Source organism: Plodia interpunctella, chromosome 6 (assembly GCF_027563975.2).
Source record: "Plodia interpunctella isolate USDA-ARS_2022_Savannah chromosome 6, ilPloInte3.2, whole genome shotgun sequence".
In the NCBI taxonomy this organism is placed as follows: domain Eukaryota; kingdom Metazoa; phylum Arthropoda; class Insecta; order Lepidoptera; family Pyralidae; genus Plodia; species Plodia interpunctella.
In genome coordinates this window covers 3,990,267-4,005,382 of record NC_071299.1, presented here as the reverse complement: position 1 = coordinate 4,005,382, position 15,116 = coordinate 3,990,267, and the positions used below count along the sequence as shown (strand labels likewise).

General features: G+C 33.2%; 2 protein-coding genes across 2 annotated transcripts; both read right to left on the bottom strand.

Moving 5' to 3' along the window:
• Positions 1 to 655: 655 nt before the first annotated feature.
• Positions 656 to 3,898, bottom strand: LOC128670783 (cuticle protein 7-like). Its single transcript, XM_053746760.1, has 5 exons — positions 3,779 to 3,898; positions 3,052 to 3,193; positions 2,579 to 2,658; positions 1,813 to 1,979; positions 656 to 1,388 (listed from the first exon to the last, which is right to left on the bottom strand). The coding sequence occupies exons 1-5, from the start codon at positions 3,788 to 3,790 to the stop codon at positions 1,289 to 1,291; spliced, it is 501 nt and encodes a 166-aa protein (XP_053602735.1). The 5' UTR covers positions 3,791 to 3,898; the 3' UTR covers positions 656 to 1,288.
• A 5,258-nt stretch (positions 3,899 to 9,156) lies between these two features.
• Positions 9,157 to 14,730, bottom strand: LOC128670761 (uncharacterized). Its single transcript, XM_053746734.2, has 4 exons — positions 14,573 to 14,730; positions 14,228 to 14,308; positions 10,519 to 10,615; positions 9,157 to 10,236 (listed from the first exon to the last, which is right to left on the bottom strand). The coding sequence occupies exons 1-4, from the start codon at positions 14,594 to 14,596 to the stop codon at positions 9,293 to 9,295; spliced, it is 1,146 nt and encodes a 381-aa protein (XP_053602709.1). The 5' UTR covers positions 14,597 to 14,730; the 3' UTR covers positions 9,157 to 9,292.
• Between the last annotated feature and the right edge of the window lie 386 nt (positions 14,731 to 15,116).

Genomic DNA, 15,116 nt, shown 5'->3' with positions numbered 1-15,116 from the left:
TCATTGCCAATACAAACACACTAATCCCTATTAACTAAGAGAGCTTCTAGTATTTCTAGTACATATCATCATCATCACAGACTGAGAGGGAATTAACTTCCGAACAACATAATTATGAGGTAATTAGTAGTCAGTCAAATTAGATAACTGACTATAACAAAATTACACATTGCTGCAGCAATTCAAACATTCGTATTCTGACCAAGCAAATAGAAAGCTAAACGGAATGAGTCCGCTGTTTCCCGCCATCTCATTGTACTTTAAATTATTATTGCTCTGCAAGTTGCAGCCGTTTCATAACATATTATGTCAATTTAATTATGCTGACATTTGTAGCCTAGATCTTTAATTATTACATTATTATCTTAAACCTCCTTCAGATCTAGTCTACATATGTCACGTTATAAAGTTAGTTCATACTATTACCTTATAACGAGACATATGTAGATCATCAGCATCATGTTACGAATATTTTACTTCTTCGTGTGACGATAAACTAGGATAAGTATAAGTCAATACATTTTTCTTGGCTTAAAATTAGAGAATAAAGAGAGAAAATCTAAGACTCTTTAAAGTTTTAAAACTCTATTTTTAAAAATAGCACTGAAAGGGCCTTTTAAGGATAAGATACATAAAAAATCAATAAAACAACAAGTCATTATGAACAGTATATTATTTTACAACATCAGTCGCAAAAGCGGAAGCTTTTGTTAGCACTCCACAGGCGTTATATCAGACGTTTCATAAAATGTATCACGCTAAATTTAAATGCTACAAAACAACAGATATACTAACTAGGAAGTTAGATTGCCTAGTTTCAATTTGAGCTATGTTTTGACACATTATAAAACTGCAATATACGATGAAGTGTCTGTAACGTTTGACAAGCAGATATACCATTAAATAGTCTGAAGACCTAAGGACAGAAAATATTATACAATAGCAATAGTCGCAGCATTTTAGCAAAAGTAGTAAGTAGGTATGAAAAGGGCCATGTAGTCCCAAAGACATAAGTACACATTATGAAACGTCGAGCCTCTTACACAGTCCAAGTCAAATTTGCTTTTGACATTTTCCTCTCAGATATGATACTTTAAGTCCAGGCTGTTATTCTGGTGGTATGTTTCATGACTATCTCCACTTCAATATCGCTTTTCTTCTCTTCGTCGTTCGATCATGGACTGCGAAGCATTGCCATTTATTATCTCATTCCATACATAGTGTTTAACCTAATTAACGTAATAATAAATAGAGGTCGTGGTTGTGTATCGGGAGGACGATGTCGGTCCTAGCCTAGAAGATGGCCATGCGCAAGTCCATGGCCGACGACTACGGGGGCGGCGGCTGGGTGCGCGGCGTGACCTTGTCTGCTCACGACTGCGTTGAATCTGGTAGAGAACAGAGTTAATTTCTCTCCATCGTCTAAAGAATCTTCTATGGAGTGATCTTGTGTTTGGTTGAATTTGACAGTATATTCATAATCATAGTGTTAACAGGTATAGGTACCTGTTAGGTGATAGGTGCTGTTGTAGTAATACTAGGGTATTACTTTACACATATTCATTTTTATAAACCGGCATGATTACATTATATACACAGGCTTGGGAAAGATTAAAAATTGTATTTAGATGCTGATTTAAACTGCCATTGTTTACTTAAAGGTAATTTGGGGAATTTCAAAGAGAGTTTTTATTATCTGCAATATCAACAGAATAAGAAAAATAAAAATTTAATGCAACGCTTTTGCCCAGCACTGCAACACAAATAATTTGGTCCATCCAACGAAATATTTAAAGTTTGCGATCTACTTACCCATTGTGGTCGTCAGCGGAATAGTTGACTGTGCGCACGGTGCCATCAGGCTCGACCAAGGAGTACTGGCCCTTCACGACGTCTCCATCTCGAGCCTCCCACTGGCTCTTCTGGTCGCCGGTGTGGCCGTCAGCAACACCGTAGTTGAAGGTGTACCGGGGATGGGACTGGAAGAAATATTATATTGTCCCAAAAATAAAATGGCAAAATGGCAGAAAGAAAGGTATTTTAAGTTGCATCAAATGTACTTTTTAATGCTTTAAATGTATAGATATTTTTCTTAAGGAAGATAGAAGCATGTATGAAGAGAATGATGAGTAAAGAGAAGCTTGTCTGGATCGTAGCTTAGTACAACTATTGGAAACAAGCATGGTAATTTGTATGCATGTAAATTAATGTCCTTATGAAGGATATTGGGATTGGTTGGTATTATAGATTGCAGATTTCGCCATCAGGATCAAAGGCTTAAAAATTCCACGACTGCTATAGCAGTAATATCAATCGAAGTTCTTTTGTGTCTCGATGAGCGTCTGCGAAAGTCTTCAGAAGTCTGAAGGAGCTCGAAGCAAACATTTTTAACTCCCACGATGGAAAAAGAGAAGTTATAAGTTTAACGTGTCTGTAGTTTTCGTGAATTTTTAAATTAGTTTTATTAATTATTTATTTGCTTGTAATTATAACTACCTATTGTTGTACCGAACTTTTTAAATTATTTAATACTAATAAGAAGATGTCAAAGCTATTTTATTTGACTTTGGATACTCACATAGATCTCAACAGGGGCGGCGGCGTGTGCGAGGGGTGCCCGTAACAGAGGAGCACCGTGAGCAACCACGGCACCGTGTCCTGCAAAATATGTGGGTATATTCTATTTATTTATTTTTAATCTACATATATATACACACTAAATATAAAAGGTACAAATAGGAAGCTGAGTATTAATTAAGTTGGTATAATATTCGTTTGAATAGAATTTCACTTTGAAAATCCTTGTTGACATTTGGTTTATCTACTTAGTTCGATCGGTCGGGTGACGAGAGCTTTTATTTCTCAATTAGATCAATGTATTAAACAAAGAGGAATTGTATTGAAGAAAATGGTTTTTAAAACAAACATCCTTTTTTCAGGATCGCCCTCAATATCTTTAATTATTACATTTATTATTTAAATTCATATTATTACATTTAAATTCATTACATAGGTAGAATTTTTTCTTTTAATTAGACTACATTTTCCTACCTAAGCCGAGGCCATAAGCGGGTGCGGCAAGGCCAGCCAAACCCGGGGCATATGCTCCAGCTAGCCCGTGTCCCAACAGGGCTCCATGGGGAGCTATCAACCCGGCACTGACTGCGCAGAAAAGCGCACATGCGAGAACTAACTGTGGGAATAAAAATATCATCATCATCATTATCATATCAGCCATTTAATCGTCCCTACTGCTGGGGCACAGGCCTTCCTTATGGGATAAGGATTACCTATGGGCCACGACCGATAAAAATATAGTAGATAATAATAATTTCTTTATCGAAAAGATTATAGATCTTTTCGATAAAGAAATTATTATTCATCCATTTTGATTTTTTTTTTGAAGAGTTACATTTTGAGGAGTTACATATTTTACTTTTTGATTTGAAAATATCAGAAGTTAGTATCTGAATGTAACTGTCTCCTTTGATTATATTTTCCGACGTATATAAAGAGTTCACTCAAAACGATATAAATAGATATACTTACATGTATTTTTCATTAAAAGTTTTCTATTTAAATAATAAAAATAAAAAATGTATATAAATAATACATTTGGATCAAAATATTGTGCATTTTCTTTACAACATTTGACACTATTAACGAATTACAAAATAACACAAAACACCGTAAAGGCATAAACTTAAATATATTGTATTCTAATTAGAAATTGCACTAGATCAGCATTTTAATCACTATACATTACTACACTATTTACCTTGGCAAACATTTTCCTATTGTTTCTAGTCTAACACAGTACTTCACCGCAAGTCTAGGGCTTGTGTGCCGAATTGTCAGATAACCACACTTTATATAGGCTGTCCTAGGTCCTATACACGTCCCAGCTGTGGCGCAGGAAATATACCTATGTACATATGTCTAGTGGGCGCTGCCCGAGAGTAAACTAGATTGTTAGAATATACAAGATATGACACTAGCATAGTTAAAATATTTAATTTTCTAATATGAAAAACATATTTTTTCGGTGCCCATTTGGCAGAGCCACTGACATACAAATTGCCTATTTTATCCATTTATATTTATGACGTTGTCATAATCAGCCAGGTGACATAGTTTCTGCCATAGACCAGGATATCCAGACTACCCCATTAAACCCAATAAGCTCCATACTGCCTATGCAGGTTAATGTTAACGTCAAAGATGCCTCTCACCCATTTTTGTTTGTGGCAACATTTATATTGGTATAGTGAAGATATGGTAGAATATCCAAACAAAATTATGTGTTGGAGTTTGGGGAGAAGCAAAGATCAACTATTTTCAGCGATATCTAAGATTCCACATTTCTACAACTACCTTTTGTCAGGTCTGGATTGTAATTCAAAAAGGTTTTAGTACCGTCTTATGAAATATTTTACACAAGCAAGAGCTAAAGTTATTAACAAAATATGTTCACATAAGTATTATCTAAAAGTTGCAGCACAAGTCAACAGGTAGGTCCTTATAAATCCAACGCAGTAATATTAATTCACAAGGAATTGGTAATAGTACCTACTTTAAATGCCTATAAATACAATACTGGCACAAACCACAGAATAAATTAACATTGAGTGTAGATACTTTATCAATTTTGTCGTGATTATTGTAGTACACAAAAACACACATATTGTGATAAAACTTTAAGTACTTGCTATGAAAAGCTGTCCTTCTTGATAGCATGTCAAGGAGTTTACTAATTGGTAATCTGATATCGCCTTAACTATCGGTTATCAATCTTAAATTTTGAAGTTTTTATTGCACTACATTGCCTGGTGCGGTGGTATTGTAATTTTTCACTTTATAATTGAAAGTTATTTTGCTATTTATTAAATAATCTTAAAAGTCATTTGAGATCTCAGGTCCGTTCTTAAATTTATTCTAAATACAAATGTAATGTCTTCTGTCCATATGTTTGTTTGTGTAAATGTCACGTTTAACTATTGAACAGATTTCAATAAAATTTGATGGTGCCACCGGCATGCGGTATAAAAACGAGCGCTTACAGACTTCGGTAACAATACAAAGATGGGCAGTTTCACAAAAGGCCAGTTTCACAAATAATAATTAGTAGGCCACTGATAAAAATAATATATTTTTTGCACGACGACGACTTAGGAACTTGTACATATACTTTTATAACATTTTTTTATAACATACTTTTTTTAATGAGCCATCACTTTAAAAAAAATGTTTTTCTAATGGACCTAGAAACGATTTTTGAATTATCTGTCATCCAAAAATATGAAAGACAGACTAAAGTGCAAAGCTAGTTATGCGTTTAAAACTAAAACTGTAGCAACCCTACCCTATGATAACAGCAACGTTCTTTGTCCCCTAAATGGAACTATAATTATAAATTCGTAAGTTACAATACCAAATTCAGAACACGACTAGTGAGTTAATAACTTCTAATAACAGGGTCGTGCACGCAGCCTTATAAAATTTCGACTGTGATAGTCTAAAATTTGTTAGGCTGCGTATACTGTTGAGAGTGTTGCTCATCATGAGCGTGGGCCCGAAGAAGAAATTCTTCCTTAGCCAGGTTTAGACAGTGCATTATTTTAAATGCCTCGGTCAATGCTTGTCAGCATTATTAATAAGTATAATACATTCTTTGAGTTACTCGTCAACTGGCACATAACCTTCCAAATTCACAAATTTTTGGCCGGCTGTCGAACGAATTAAGTCCAACAAAAATAAAATTTTCAATAACTAAATTATGCTGGAGCGACACTATGTAAGTTGATCTTCGTGAACATAACTCAGAAGAAAAATATTATAGACTATAAAAATATTATAGGCTTTTTAGTTTCGGAGACCAAGATATATTTTGGGGTCCCTGATCCAGAGGAGTAGTGAGTAAGTACTACTTGGTAACGAAATTAATGTTAATCTGAAGACGCCAGTGAACATACAATATTAAGTATTTTATGAACTCCTTTATAACTTAACTTTATTACTTTTTATTAATATTTTATTCATACATTATCTTTATACTTTTTATTCAATTTTGTTAATAACCTTGGGGTAAAATGAACGCTAATCTCGGATATTAGACAGTGCCACTACATTGCGTCTGACTCATCTATTCAATGTCAATGAACTCGCTTGCAGGCCACTTTGTCATGATATTTATTAGGTAAAACTGGTTCTGTAGGTAAATTAATAACAACATTACGTTACGTGTGAACTGCAGTTACAAATGATGTAAGTAGATATATATATAGCTGTTTAATTTCTATTTTGACAGGAGTGCTGTTTCTTGTAAATAATTACAATAAATAATTACCTTTGAAAAACGATTAACTCTGTTGTCATATACCTTTTATAAGTACTTTGAGTTATTTTGTTAACATAAGTATTTTTTTATTTTTCAATAATGCTAAAAGTTATAAATATTTATTTATTTATATCGGTTGTAGCCGAAACAATGGAGGTAGAAAAACTTATTCTGTCTGAATGTATAAGGTCCTCGATTGAAGCCGATATAATAAATATTATTATAGCAGTCTTGTATGTAATTTGTATACCTACTGCTATCATAACGATATAATTTATACATACATGAAATATCATTGAATGTTGGCCTAAGCGATTGAGATTTACGAACATATTCAATTTAGATTTTACCAATTGTTTGGTAACTTCAATATATTACAATATCAACCTAATATTGTTTCTGGAAATAATATAACATTGGTATTATATATTATTCATCGAACTTCGAGAAGTTGGCCCTCAGACCACAGGTACATTATACATTATGATCAAAGCAATTGAATAATATGAGAAGCTCAATACTCACCAAAACATATATTATTATGCACGTTCTCATATCGTCAAATAATATAAGTAGGCAAGAATTCATATAAGATTAGTTTGTGATCACTATCATCTCTCATTACATATAGTATTAAACAAATTCTTCGTCACTGTCTGTAATTAAGCTTGCTTCTTGTAAACCACGCAACGGATTTTGATGCAGTCACTGTTACTTAGACAATTTATTCCCGAAGGATTATAGACCTAGTGCGAAGCCGGGCTGGGTCACTAATGTCACTAAGGGCTCAGGAATATCAACTTAATGAGTGGAATATTGAATTCAGAACATATAATTTCAACAATCCATGGTCATGTTTGATCTGCCGTACCTATTTATGGGAGATCAATTAAGGTATCATTTATCGACATAGATTCTTTTGGCAACCTGTTTTTGCATCAGATTTAATAATGTGACTGTCGTTAGGTACCTAAACTGCTGCCAATATTTAGCTGGTGATAAAAATCCGCCCTGTATGTAGGTATGTCGCATAATGATGTAGGCAGAAAATTGCAACAGAGGAAGCAGTTACACATGCAAAACACTAAAACTTGAAATATGGGCGGCTGTCAGGATTAAGAGTTACTTTACTAGTTACGGGAAAATTAATGAATTACTTATAATTTACATCATAATTTCAATTTTAAATTTGTGAAATAGTCATTTCTATAGCTATTTCGTGTACTTTATTTTTATTTTGCAAGTTATTAATTTTATTATACAAATAACAATTTAAGTTTCGCTCAACCATCACCTAATTTATGTCTCATTTCAATATTAAGTACATAATAATTAGTTGATATGCTTGCTAATATGTAGACAAGGTAATAAAATTAAGTGGGTACATGTGTTGCATAGACAGTTGAACAGATCAGTTATTAAATATAATATAGGTATAAATACGATTATGTATCTCGTTCACGTAATTATTAAGGTTGACGAATTATACGCAATTAAACTTGATTCACTTATCACAGTTCCCACACTATAGACACTTAACATAAATTTACCGTAATAATAAGGCAGGACTTCAATATAATTATATAAAATTGTCTTTAACAAACTTGCTTGATTATCTTGATTATTATTTAGGTATATCAAATGTCTATATGAAAACTTAAATTGTACAGAGTAATGCCAATACTAACATACCACAAAATTAAGTATTGTGTCTGCTAACATCTTGTATTTTAGGAACTTCGCACATAACCGCTACTTAGGAACTATGTTTCAATTTAATATAAGTTCTTTTCAATATTCAGCGTCTATTAATACATTCCGAAACTCTTCAGTATCTACTCAGGCTTCAGCACCACCATTTATTCTTACGCGCTTAAAATACTAAGTAGTAGAGAGTTAATCATGGCAATTTCGATATATTTCTGGAACTGTCTCTTGTTTCGCCTCTGGTTAGCATGTCGCGTGGCGGTGGCGGGTTGCGACAATACGTCGTGTCAGGGCCACATCCAGTGAATGTCTGCGGTATGCGTGCAACTGAATAAAACATATCATTCTTAATCGTGGGATTGACGACGTGTATTGACGGCTGGTAAAAATGTCGTTCACTTTCATTATGAAGTTGAAAGGTTTAACAGGTCTATAAATTAATACTCATAAGGATTGGTCCATTAATTTAGACACATATGAAACAATATTAGTTTATAAAAATCTTTGAAGTACTTTTAATTTTATATTAGAAACAAACATTTTAAATTAGACACAAATCTATTATATGAAGGTTTAAGACTGGTCGCTTCCCATGATGACAACTGCTATGTTAACTTCAGTGAACATTAATGTTCATTGAAGTTAACAAAGAGAGCCATAGAGAACATTTTGGCAAATATATTTTGCAATCCACGTTCAATCAAAATTAACAAAACCTTTTTATTTTCAGATAAGTCAAGTATTCAGTTACGTTTATCGCTCAAACGTCCTTGTGAGGTAACGCCGACACTCCCACTTGCTCCAGATACGGGGCTTTGCACTTTCACCATCATTGTGAGATGTTTCGCAATTTATATGTAGCTATAGCGTCAATAAATATCGATATGTAAGTATTTGTAATCAGCTTTATTATAATTTCGATGGTTAGTTTGACAATGTCAATATTTTTCTGTGGTCCAAATTTTATATCACGTGATAAATTCTAATAATTTATTATTGTTACAATTGATTTGCGTTATATAGCAATTTTTCATTTGTATTATTTTCAATAAGCAAAAGTTATGCTTAAAGAAATTAATCATAATATTAAATACATGAACAACGATCGAAGTTTAATTTATTAAAAAAAAGCTTACTTTTTTTGTTTATTTAGATCGAAATTTATTGAATACATATCACCAAAATACTTATCTTACAAGATTTCTATAAGTAACAACAGTAGCCTAATTTGTAAAAGCTAACATGAACTTAAATATCAAACATATCTAATAGGTTTATTACTGGTTTCTTTTTCTTCACTACTTTTCTGATGACTTCCTTTGGCGCCGAGCCAGAACCTCGAATAGAGTGAAATCTTTCATCATCATCAAACAGCGGTCGTTCATAATCAGCATCTACACCATGTGCATAGTCATCTATGTCAGGAACCCTGAGCGGATTTTTGTATTTCTTTTTTGGTACCAATATATAATCATCTAAATCATCACTCAATACTTCGGGTTTTTTGTAAGGCTTATACTTCTTTTTGGGACGAGAAGGGAGATCTTCTGGGTAATATTTATCAAAAGACGGCAAATCAGGTACTGATGGCATGGTGTACTTTGATGGTTTGGTTCCGAAATCTTCAAATTTACCTTTGCCGTACTTATGGCTGCTGACCAATTTATCAAAATCATATGATGATTGTGGTTCGTATCTTTCAAAATCTTCTTTGAAAGAGTTGGATGTAAAACTTGGATATTTCTTTAAATCAAGATCTGCGATACTTGTGTACATGTTTTCATTTTTCTTCTTCTTTTTACAATTTGGATCCATACTTATGTGTGATTCGCTTTCTGCTCCTTCTTCATCCCGGTACGGATGTTTGATTGAATAACTATGTGTGTATTCGCTTGGTTCGAGATCGATTGGTAACTGTGGTCGTTTTCTTTTTACATAATCTCTTATTCTCCCGTCAACGAGACTTGCTCTTTTTCTATTTCTTTGCACATATCGTTCCTCCTCTTCAGGGACTTCAGAATAATCAATCATGTGGTCATAATCCCTCATGGCTTTATTTTCTACAACTGGAATGTTGGGTATAGGTTGTTGTGCTGCATCATTGTTTACCGTCGCTTGGAATCCCGTGTGCGGACCTGCCGAATATTCCACTGTTCTCATTGAACCATCGGGTTCTAAAACACTATAGTGACCTGAAAAGATAATTACCAAAGTGTAATAAGGACAGTTGGGTTACAAATAAATGTAATATCAGCTGTGTATGTTAGTAAATTAGTTAGAAAGTAGGCTGCTACAGTGAAAAGACAAAGTATTACAAAACGAATGAAAATGGGTAGGTTTCAAATAGCGAATTTTCATTCCATGTTCGAAAAGGGAATTTAGAAATTACAGGATCTGCAATCTCCAAAACAGAAATATTACACCATATTTTTTTTGTGCGTACTTATACCAAGACAAATTACTGAAATCATTACCTTTGACTGTGTCGCCCTCTTTAGCCTCCCATACAGTCTTGATGTCTCCCGTCCGGGAATCAGACACTCCATAACTGAATGAATAGCTTGGGTTTTCCTGAAAAAAAAAACTTATGAAAATTATTAATTCCATTTATGATTTATTTACCTATTTTCCAGTTTAAAAAGAGGTTAAGTTGGTTTTTGCAAGGATAATATAATTAGATTTGATCTAAAAAATCATTTCTGACTGAATAAAATAATTCAATAATCATAATATTTCGAAGTAAATATACTTTCTCGCTCTTTTTATCGCGAGTTCTCTGTTGCTATTGGGGCTGTGATGACGTAAAGCCCGGGACACAGATTATACAATACCTCCAGCGTAAAATATCTTAAAATTTTAAAGATAAGGCTGTAATCTTACAATCTGCGGCCGATCTGAACGTCCACGGGAATATATATAATTATACTAGGACGGAACTTAACGCCATAGGGTATCGAAGTAAAATATATTTAATGCCTAATTGATTTTCGGTTCAAAATGCGATGCAATATGGGATATTTGGATTTTACAGATTTAATTTAAGGCCCAAGCTTTTGCTTTGAACGTAGATAAACACATGACTCATGATTAAATACTAGATTTTACCCGCGGCTTTGCCGTGTCAATTTCCCACGGGATGTTCTAGTTATAATCTACCTTCCTGCCAAATTTTATTTTCATTGTTAATACAGATACCTATAAAAGAATACAGATTTTTCTTAAATCCCACGGGAGCAATAGTTTTTCGGGAATTATAGGTAATCTATGGTCCTTCTCCATAAATATAATTTCAAGAAGATTGGTTGAGTAGATGTTGCTTGAATAGCTAACAAACTTACTTTCGCATTTAGTTGGGATATAATCACTTGCAAATTGGCCGTTGCTTATATACGTTACAGACAGTGAAACTCTATAAATGTCCAATTTAATAGACCTTCATACCTTATTTTAATTCAGTATTTCACCTGAAGTGGCAGTATATCGCATGCCAAGTCATTAGAGTATTCAATAAGCGAGCAATTTAATCGTAGCCATCAGTAAGGAATGTCGGTAGTAAAGTGTAGTTAATATGAATACGTATGTACATGACTCTCACTCACTAGACTTAGCCATGTATTATACTTGTCATAGTTAAGTGCATCGATTATAAGAAAGTACAATAAATTCATCCATACACTTTCGCATTTTTAGAGTTCCGTCATAAATAAAAAGAAGCATAATCTGTCGGGAAATATTGATTAATGACAGTTAATTAGAGCTATTATAGCAGATCGCGGTTTCGCCCACTGCAAGAAAGTTGTGTTTTTTGGATGTTCTGAAAAAAAACTTTTCAATTCTCTTTCATCTCCCCATTCTCCCGGTTACGTTCGGAGCTGTGACGCCACGAGCCTGTGGTCAGCGTAAAAATAACCTTAAAGATTCGGCTGTGATTTTACAATCACCTGACTGCCTGTCATCAACCCTCATTAGGAATGCTATTATCGCCTATCATAGAATATTAGTCGCCTCGTACAACATCCATGGGAGGATATGGAGAGTTCCTATTCTAGGACGGAACCACACGCTACCCTTTTAAACTGACTTCCAAAAGAGCAGGTTCTATTTTCGAGTATATATTTTTTTAATTCGAATTTACTTTCAGCGCTCACAAACAAAAATACAATCTTGAATAGAATAGTCAGTTATATAATTATAAATTTATTAAAAGCTAGTTTACATTATCAGTACAAAAAAGGTGAGGACATACAATTAGCAAGTTCAAGATGAACGCGCACGTGCGCCTAGTTACTCAATGTCAAGTCTCACTTTCATGCGCGCTCACTTTCAACGTAACTATTAATCGCAAATGCATACAAGCGGTAAATTAAATTGCGATTATATTAACTGCTACATTTGCAATGAATTCACACTTGTTTTGTTTGTTTATATACAAATAATTTTAGACGAAATAATATACAAGTTGACTTTTTGATCACTGGGTGCTTTTTGTTTACATGCTCAATCGACGAAACTGAACAACATTTCGTATGACAGTAATCTTGAAGTCGCGAAAAATAAGGTGATGCATACATTTTCCTCAAATTATGTATTTGATTTTTGTATGAGACGGTTGATGTTTTGTCGCGATTTCAGAGTTGCTCCCATACGAAAAGTTGTTGAGTATCATGAACTGATTACGTTGAAAAAAATCCTCAATAACTAAAAAGTTACCCTGTATATTACAATACAAAGTTACATGAGAAAAATGTCAAGGAAACACATATATTTTTGTCTGAATCGTATGAGTTTATATTTGATGATGTGCAACGTGTGTCCGGCCTTAGAATAGATATCCTCCCGTGGATCTAGGTCTATTGATCAAAACCGTAATTTTTATACAAAATATTATTGAAGTATTACAATCATATATAATAATGTTGATGATGAAGATTTGAACTTTAATTTCCGAGTTGATCAACATTTTGACAGGCCTATTAAATTAGGCAGTCACTTACATAATATTCTTCAAATAACATCTATTTATCGATATGATATTGATAGAACGCAAAATTGTCTATTTATATTGATAATTGCATTTTTCTTTATTTTATGAATGAATTACGATATCTGCTTTATACCTGTTTATAAAAGTACATTTTAGTTCATAAAATAAAATGATTTGCATATTTAAAAAAATGTAGAGCAGTGTTGCGGCAGTCGTGAAAGAAACTGGGCGAACAGCCTGTCGGCTATTTAGCTTATTACAACATCCGACTACTTTCGATAATATTGTACTGCGATATATTGAACTATATTGTCTATTTTTAACTAACAACCTACTAATTTATGTTAAATGAACCAATCATTGCACAGATTGAGTATCTTTATTGTGTTAAAATGAAAACTTCTTTATCGGCGTTGTGACCTTTTTCTGATGGGTAAAAAATTTAAAACTCGTGACCGTAAATTCGAAGACTTCGTCTCAGCTGTTTAGTCTTTTACTTTAAACATATGATAATATCCAATTTACAATATTCCACAACGGATGATTTTGTTTTGCGTGTTTACATTGCTGCGCTTGATTAATATTTACTATTTTTAAATATTTTTTTAATCTTAGTTAATTAATGATCAATTAACATCGAAAATTCAATGATCCAAGTAATTAACACCTCATCACATAGCCAGTGTCGGTGACACATTGCGTGTGCGCAGTGAAATTCGCGCGTCTCTAATTATACAATGGCGCGTGTTTGGAACGTGACGTCTTGTGTATCTTATTTAACATTATTCCATAAATATTCAAATCTTTAAAGCCGTGAAAGTATAATTAATGCTAATTCAGATCGGTTTAATGTTAGACTTCTTTTGATATGTCTGTTACATTTTATGTTGGCACGAATTACACGTAATATTTTTATTGACGTGCCGATTAAAATATTCGAATATATATTGTCATAAATTATTGATTTATCTTCAATGAATTGAAGATAAATAAATAATTTATAACGATATAATAATGTAAATGATATATAAATATGTTTATTATATGAGGCGTTGCTTGTATTTGCAAAACCTGTAGTATTCATGTAATAATTTTATGAACTCCATTGTACACTTTGTTTGTAAATAAATGAATATGAATTAATTTTCAAAGGGTGAATACCAGACACGGAATATGTATTTATGAATGTTTGTACTTACTGCATCCGTATCGTGGGTTATTTCGTGCTCTAAAACGGTTTGTTCTTGACAACTCAACACTGCCAGATTTGCCAAGAGCACCTAGAATGTGAAACGACAATTTAACACTTCATTCAGTTCATAGATTTAATTGTATCTAGAGATTCAAAAATTAAATACTACAGGGTACATTTTAATATAATTTTCGAAATTTTGACTAGAAAATGGAGCGACTCAAGAAAAGAAAAATATAGTATGGTAAAATATATTTTTACAATTTTTTTTATTTGATTATTTCATTTGTCAAGACTTCAGTCAAATAAATGTACGAAAAACACTTAAATTTATAAAAAAAATCCTACTCACAAATACATTGCAGGCATTCACCATGATTCCTGATCAGGGCAACCACCATATACATCCACTGGCACCGCAATTCGAACACCAATCCTATCAAAATATTCCCCCAACCAGCCTGTCCATTTCCAAGGTCGGGACGCGAAAACGTCTATCCACTTGACCACTTACCTATTTATAAACGCACACATGCTCACGGGAATATAAACACGCTCTCCCTCTAATAAAGAAGTGACAATCACTAATAAAGATCCACCGTTACCTTGGTAATTGCTTAGATTATCTTTTGCTTTTGTTAGAATAAAATGCGGAACGGTCCGATACATCACATTGTTGCCTTTCCTTGTCTTGAAACGGGAAACGGCTTTGTTTACAGTAAACTAAAGTGATGACTGAAAATATACTTGAGTAACACTCTGTTTCGAAGTGGATTAGTATATGACAACCAATTAATATGGATAATCAATAAATGTGTCGTGAAATCACTGCCGAATATTCGTAAATTGAGACTATATTTTAATTTATAGGCCTTAGGTACCAGGGCGTCACAACT

Excerpts from the sequence above, each read along its gene's own strand:
- LOC128670761 (XM_053746734.2), bottom strand. The coding sequence starts at position 14,596 with ATGGTGAATGCCTGCAATGTATTT. Across the intron at positions 14,309-14,572 it reads TGAATGCCTGCAATGTATTT|GTGCTCTTGGCAAATCTGGC; the intron begins GTGAGTAGGATT and ends TTCACATTCTAG. Across the intron at positions 10,616-14,227 it reads TAACCCACGATACGGATGCA|GAAAACCCAAGCTATTCATT; the intron begins GTAAGTACAAAC and ends TTTTTTTTTCAG.
- LOC128670783 (XM_053746760.1), bottom strand. Across the intron at positions 1,980-2,578 it reads CCGCCCCTGTTGAGATCTAT|TCCCATCCCCGGTACACCTT; the intron begins GTGAGTATCCAA and ends TATTTCTTCCAG. Across the intron at positions 1,389-1,812 it reads TCCGCTGACGACCACAATGG|ATTCAACGCAGTCGTGAGCA; the intron begins GTAAGTAGATCG and ends GTTCTCTACCAG.